Raw genomic sequence first — 7,546 nt, 5'->3', positions numbered from 1 at the left:
TACAAAAGTTATTTATTTTGGAAGTTATTTGAAAAGTTTGAATTTATTTCTTATTAAGGCAATGTAAAAAAAATTATTCAATAATAATTAACGTTTTTAACGTTTTAATTTGAATTTATTTCTTTTCATTGGCAAAAGGTAGGTATTTATAAAATTTAATTTGTTTCCAATTTACAAATTACAGTAAAAAAGTGCACAAATTTCGACATAAATCAGAGATTAAAAAAAAAGTGTTCCAGAAATTAATCACAGATACGGTAGGGTCAGTCCGTGTACTAAACAGGCACTGTATCTACAGGCGTTCAGCACCTACACGATAATGAATATACACTCATTTTTCAACATAGGCGAGAAGGTACATACATATACAATTTTACATCTCTCTATATATAATTAGTCTACCTTTTAACTCATTATTGCTAGGAACCAGAGCCTTTCAACTTACGAGTATTATTGCTAGGAACTAGGAACAAGAGCCTTTCAACATATTATAGCTAGGAACTAGGAACCAGAGCCTTTCAACTTATTATTGCTAGGAACTAGGAACAAGAGCCTTTCAACTTATTATTGCTAGGAACTAGAGCCTTTCATCTCTATAATTAGTCTACCTTTTAACTCATTATTGCTAGGAACCAGAGCCTTTCAACTTATTATTGCTAGGAACTAGGAACAAGAGCCTTTCAACTTATTATTGCTAGGAACTAGAGCCTTTCGTCTCTCTATATCTAATTAGTCTACTTTTTAACTCATTATTGCTAGGAACCAGAGCCTTTCAACTTATTATTGCTAGGAACAAGAGCCTTTCAACTTATTATTGCTAGGAACTAGGAACAAGAGCCTTTCAACTTATTATTGCTAGGAACTAGGAACAAGAGCCTTTCAACTTATTATTGCTAGGAACTAGGAACAAGAGCCTTTCAACTTAGGAACACGAACTGACAGGTTGATTTTAAAAATTTCAACCAGTCAGATTGTTTAATACGAGAGTTAAACTTAAACCAGAGCCTTTCAACTTATTATTGCTAGGAACAAGAGCCTTTCATCTTATTATTGCTAGGAACTAGGAACAAGAGCCTTTCAACTTATTATTGCTAGGAACAAGAGCCTTTCAACTTATTATTGCTAGGAACTAGGAACCAGAGCCTTTCAACTTATTATTGCTAGGAACAAGAGCCTTTCAACTTATTATTGCTAGGAATAGGAACTAGGAACAAGCCTTTCAACTTAGGAACACGAACTGACAGGTTGATTTTAAAAATTTCAACCAGTCAGATTGTTTAATACGAGAGTTAAACTTAAACTACTTTTGTCATATTAATTTCATCTTTCTTCACAGGCTCTAATATTATTATACGATTTATTCGTTAAAAAAAAGGTCAAGATAATATTCAATAGTCCCGCAATTTTTCATCCCCAATGGTAGGCAACTCACCTAATCTCTTATGTGCCACCTTAGCATCCTTCATCCACGTGAGACAAATATCCAGCAACTTCTCTCCATGATTTACCGCACTAGGAACAAGAGCCTTTCAACTTATTATTGCTAGGAACAAGAGCCTTTCAACTTATTATTGCTAGGAACTAGGAACAAGAGCCTTTCAACTCATTATTGCCTTTCGTGTTCCTAACACGAACTAACAGGTTGATTTTAAAAATTTCAACCAGTCAGATTGTTTAATACGAGAGTTAAACTTAAACCGAGTTTAAACTCTGATTGCGGCCCTTTGTAAAAAAAAGGGAGGAAACTGGGTAATTAGATTTAAAAATGTACCACATAGCAGCATAGAACACAACCTGTTTACTTTGTTCGCAATTTGAGGTCACATAAGCAACCAGGGCCGGAGCTATAACATTTTACAGATGTTATATCAACGATTTTTACTCTTAGAGGAAGCACCATAACTCGATGTGTGCTTTAGGAACACAACCTATTTACTTTGTTCGCAATTTGAGGTCACATAAGTAACCAGGGCCGGAGCTATAACATTTTACAGATGTTATATCAACGATTTTTACTCTTAGAGGAAGCACCATAACGCGATGTGTGCTTTAAGTAAGTTATTACTTATTTCTAATGATTTATCTCATAATGTGGATCAAAATATTCAGACATTTCAGCCCTGGGGCCTCATCTCATGTTGATTAGGAGAAAGAAACAGGCCCCAGTCATTATCAGAGAAATTGCCTTTGTTTCCACAATCATAGGGCCTTGCAATAAAAAATTCATTACTTTCTATAGGAAGTTAGGAATTAAGATCAAATTAACATGCAGAAAATTGAAATGATCCCGGGTCAAATCTAGTCACAATTTTTCTCAGGGCCGTAACTAGATCTAGACTTGAGAGAACTAAAAGAAACGTACGAAGGAGAAAAAAAGTTAAATGTGTAGAAACAACTATTATTTAAAATTTATTTAAAAAACAAGCCCCAGTCATTATCAGAGATATTGCCTTTGTTTCCACAATTATAGGGCCTTGCAATAAAAAATTCATTACTTTCTATAGGAACTTAGGAATTAAGATCAAATTAATTAACATGCAGAAAATTGAAATGATCCCGGGTCAAATCTAGTGACAATTTTTCTCAGGGCCGTAACTAGATCTAGACTTGAGAGAACTAAAAGAAACGTACGAAGGAGAAAAAAAGATAAATGTGTAGAAACAACTATTATTTAAAATTTATTTAAATTCATAATGAGTAATCACAATAAGAAAACACTATTTAATATACCTAACCCAAATACTAGGTATAATAAAGTACACGTAACATCATTTTAAATAAAATAAGAAGTTATGTATAAACACACGAATAAAACCTACTAACAGAAGACAATCTTGTACAATGACTCGTGTTGTCTGTCTTAGCATGCCCTATGGGATGGGCATGCTAAGACACAGACCATAGAGTATGCCCCTCATCACATATCCGATAAGATTCAAGCAAAACATCTCTCTCAAACTCACTTGGTTTTAGTTTTCAATAGATTTTCCTTGTAGCTCATTCATAATGCATTTACTTATGCTTGTATTTCTTTTTAATGATCTCCATTTTCCTCTTCTTCTGCTCTTTCCGTTTCAATTGTTTGTTGATCTTTCTCTTGGATTTACCGCCACGCCGGACATCAGCTTCCGCAAGAGGGCCGCAATTTTCTTCCGCAACTCCGGCTGTGGTTCGTTTATCAGTCGGGCCGCAAGGGATACATACAGAAGGTCGCAATTGTCCGCAACGAAAGTGCGGGGAAAGGTGATCAATATGGAGTCGATCATTTCGAGTGCGCAATCGCGACCTTCGAGATCAGTCGGGCCGCAAGCGATACGTAAAGAAGGTCGCAATTGTCCGCAACGAAAGTGCGGGGAAAGGTGATCAATATGGAGTCGATCATTTCGAGTGCGCAATCGCGACCTTCGAGTATTTCGTAGTCGAGTTGAGAGAGAATGAAGGAGAGGTGGCTTTCCAGCGCGGATTTGTCCAGTGGGTATTCGTACAGGTAGGTGATGTATGACTGAGGAGAAAGAATGGAAGAGGAATGAGAACAAATCTCCATACCTCTGTTGGCACTGAACCTTAAAATTAACAGACGAGCATCCTAACCACTAGACCTGGTAGGTCGAGTGGGTATTCGTACAGGTAGGTGATGTATGACTGAGGAGAAAGAATGGATGAGGAATGAGAACAAATCTCCATACCTCTGTTGGCACTGAACCTTAAAATTAACAGACGAGCATCCTAACCACTAGACCTGGTAGAACACTTTAATAAATACAAATAAAAAATAACCACTAGACCACCGAGACAATATTAGGCCAGTCTATCAGGTAAACCTTTTCAGCCATACCTGTCAGGTCTACCTGACAGTGTGTGGAGTGGGTATTCGTACAGGTAGGTGATGTATGACTGAGGAGAAAGAATTGAAGAGGAATGAGAACAAATCTCCATACCTCTGTTGGCACTGAACCTTAAAATTAACAGACGAGCATCCTAACCACTAGACCACCGAGACAATATTAGGCCAGTCTATCAGGTAAACCTTTTCAGCCATACCTGTCAGGTCTACCTGACAGTGTGTGCTCATCAGGTAGATCTGACAGGCGAACCTAATCAGGTGTACCTGTCAGATCTACCTGATAGTGATTAGCTGGCCTTAAGTACATAATTGAGATTAACCCATTAGAGCCACCGAGGTACTATTATGTAAATATTAACCCATCAGTCTCACCTGTTTAGCTTGTACCCGGACGTTGATATGATACGAGGTGATGGCCAGTTTAGCCACGCCCATCATAACATCCCCCAGGGCCCCACACTGTAACTTCCGATGCAGAATGGCCTTGAGCACGAGGAAGGCCGAAGCTTGTCGGCTATGATCGTGCAGGTCTTGTTCCACATAGAGAAGCAGTGTTGCCAGTTGCTCGGGTAGGAATGTGTAGTCTCTGACGTCACGAAGCAACACGCCTACGTACTGAAAAACAGAGGGAAATGTGACCAAATTTTATAGATAAACTGTAAAAAAAAGATAGACCAAGCTGTAACAGCGAAGTTTGATAGAGGGATCTGTAAAAAAGGAGATCTTATCGTCCCAAAATTGAATAGACAAGAAGGGCAGGATAGGAGAAAACCAGCCGATCTGTTTGGGATAAATGAAGTTCGCCTCGGGAATCGAACCCGCGACTTAGCGCTTAAAAGGCAGACAGGCTACCCTCTAGCTAACTTAAGTAAACTAAGCTGGCAAAAACTTATTTAATGTTAGCTAGGCTGGCTGACATGAGTTTAGTAGGTTGATGTTTCCCGTAAAGATGTCCAATCGAACCCGCGACCTAGCGCTTACCAGACAAGCTTCTTACCTTGAATGCTGCCAGGACCAGTTCATAGTTATCCCCCTTGCCCATGCCTTGGGCAGCATACTTGTGCAGCAAAGCAAACACATTGGCCGTCACAGAACTCAGACACTCTTTGATAGACGGCAAATCCTTCTTGATTAACCACGTCAGACATTGCAGAGACAGGGTGTTCAGCTGAACCATTGGGGATGAAAAATTGTGGGACTATTGAATATTATCTTGACCTTTTTTTTTAACGAATAAATCGTATAATAATAGTAGAGCCTATGAAGAAAGATGAAAGTAATACAACAAAAGTGCGATTTAAGGCTATTAAGCTCGTACGACCTACAAAAATGTAGTTTTACAAGTAATGACATAATAATGACCGGATAGGTAGTTAATTCCCAGCATTTGATATCAACCAGTAGGTATATAATATCTAAATATGGGAGTTTGCACACTGCTCATATCGCCACGACCCGAGATAAATACATCCGTTTTGTTAATACTTTTCGTTTTTATAATATAAGATTTCCCTTCATTTGAAAAATGTACTTTCCGTGTTTTATGTTACGTTTTCCTCCATTGTTTTCCTCCTAGGCACACAGCTATGCGGTATATTTCTCGAGACCGAGGACCTGTCACTGGTAGACCGTCATCTCACAGACATTATGTCTGCACTTCGCTGTCAGTTCGTAAGTTTCGTTTTTATAATCTAAGATTTCCCTTCATTTGAAAAATGTACTTTCCGTGTTTTATGTTACATTTTCCTCCATTGTTTTCCTCCTAGGCACACAGCTGTGCGGTATATTTCTCGAGACCGAGGACCTGTTACTGGTAGACCGTCATCTCACAGACATTATGTCTGCACTTCGCTGTCAGTTCGTAACCCATACGGTACGCAATCCAGCGTTAGGGGAGCCTGAAGATAACGATCATCATGTGTACCAGACCCTGGTTACTATATTGAAACTGATCTCCCGATACCCGGAGGTGTTGAGCGATGGGGAGCATGGTGGCTTTGTCCAGGACATTGGAGGTGAGCACAATGCTTTCTCCTTTTTTTTACAGTTTTTTAAAAAATGGCCTGATGGTCAATCATCCCGACATTTGCAACATACAGATACAAAAAGGTGAACAGTAGGTACTTTTTTTCTGGAGGTTTAATAAAGAGAACCGAAACAATAGAGGTGTTATCGTCCCAAAATCGAAGAGAGAAGGAGGGCAGGATAGAAGACGGCCGTCCTGAGAGCGAACCTCAACTTTTTAAGATAAAATTCGCCCCGGGCGGAAATCGAATCCGCGACCTAGCGCTGAGAAGGCAGACGCGCTACGTACCAAGCTGACTAGGCTAACTATTTGAATTACAGTTGAATAAATAATGAATATACATACTCGCAAGTTCTCTTAACCCTCGGCCATATATTTTATGTGTCTGGTTGCTCCTCTCCCTGTTGTTTTTGCTAACGTCAATGACAACGTTCGGTCACTCCTCTCCCTAGGGAGGATATGCAATTTATCACTGCGACCTTTATAGATCTCTTGTGACCCTCGGCCATAGGGTCAAGCATTTAGTCCCATTCGCTCAACAGATGATAAAATACGTGACCAGGGCAGCTTGGAGAAATAGTTTAGGAAGGGAAGTGAGCTGAATATAAACACACAACTTCTGCCATATATTATGTGTCTGGTTGCTCCTCTCCCTGTTGTTGTTGCTAATGTCAATGACAACGTTCGGTCACTTCTCTCCCTAGGGAGGATATGGAATTTATCACTGCGACCTTTATAGATCTCTTGTGACCCTCGGCCATAGGGTCAAGCATTTAGTCCCATTCGCTCAACAGATGATAAAAGAGCAGTAAAGAGAGAAGTAAATACAGCAGGACGAGTAGCAGGAGAGAGGGCTGAATGTAAATGAGGCATAACGTCAATGACAACGTTCGGTCACTTCTCTCCCTAGGGAGGATAATATGCAATTTATCACTGCGACCTTTATAGATCTCTTGTGACCCTCGGCCATAGAGTCAAGTATTTAGTCCCATTCGCTCAACAGATGATAAAAGTAACAAAACAACACTTTTTTCTCCTACATTTTCAGAACATTGTCAGAGACTTCTAGGCCACGACCACGTCTGGATTCGCCTGGCCTCGTGTCAAATCATATTCAAACTTCTCTCCTCCATTCCCCCCTCCACCCTGGCTGCCCGCGCTAACAACCAATCACAAGACAGTACCGCCCCCTCTGACTTCATTTTCAGAACATTGTCAGAGACTTCTAGGCCACGACCACGTCTGGATTCGCCTGGCCTCGTGTCAAATAATATTCAAACTTCTCTCCTCCATTCCCCCCTCCACCCTGGCTGCCCGCGCTAACAACCAATCACAAGACAGTACCGCCCCCTCTGACTCCGCCTCGGACCAATCAAATGACAGCGAAGATGACTCCTCCCCCTCGCGCGCTGAGAGCCAATCAAAACTGTCTCCAAGCCACGCCTCTCGCGAAGCGGACCAATCAGAGAATAGCTCCGGATTTCTGAGTGTCTCGACGAGGTCCAAACTGCGATCGCTGATTTTGGATCATGTGGACCAGATAGGATCGGACCAGCTGGAAGATTTGATGTCTCAAGTGATGAAGAATCTGGTATATTTCGCCCAGGTATGTTATTAAGGAACTCTTTGATTGTGGGATTCATCTCCTGGGCCCGTTTAAAATTAAATTCACTTTG

General features: G+C 40.3%; 2 protein-coding genes across 2 annotated transcripts; one reads left to right on the top strand and one right to left on the bottom strand.

Moving 5' to 3' along the window:
* Positions 1–625: 625 nt before the first annotated feature.
* LOC103510292 (small subunit processome component 20 homolog) lies at positions 626–5,021 on the bottom strand. Its single transcript, XM_008474942.1, has 6 exons — positions 4,842–5,021; positions 4,217–4,459; positions 3,403–3,502; positions 3,104–3,286; positions 1,433–1,504; positions 626–663 (listed from the first exon to the last, which is right to left on the bottom strand). The coding sequence occupies exons 1-6, from the start codon at positions 5,019–5,021 to the stop codon at positions 626–628; spliced, it is 816 nt and encodes a 271-aa protein (XP_008473164.1).
* Positions 5,022–5,104: 83 nt separating this feature from the next.
* LOC113467903 lies at positions 5,105–7,503 on the top strand. The gene is made up of 4 exons (XM_026824381.1): positions 5,105–5,120; positions 5,611–5,859; positions 6,919–7,037; positions 7,198–7,503. The coding sequence occupies exons 1-4, from the start codon at positions 5,105–5,107 to the stop codon at positions 7,486–7,488; spliced, it is 675 nt and encodes a 224-aa protein (XP_026680182.1). The 3' UTR covers positions 7,489–7,503.
* Positions 7,504–7,546: the final 43 nt, after the last annotated feature.

Source organism: Diaphorina citri, unplaced genomic scaffold (assembly GCF_000475195.1).
Source record: "Diaphorina citri unplaced genomic scaffold, Diaci psyllid genome assembly version 1.1 scaffold580, whole genome shotgun sequence".
NCBI lineage: Eukaryota > Metazoa > Arthropoda > Insecta > Hemiptera > Psyllidae > Diaphorina > Diaphorina citri.
Note: the sequence above shows the minus strand (reverse complement) of the source record. Positions and strands in the feature narration are given on the sequence as shown.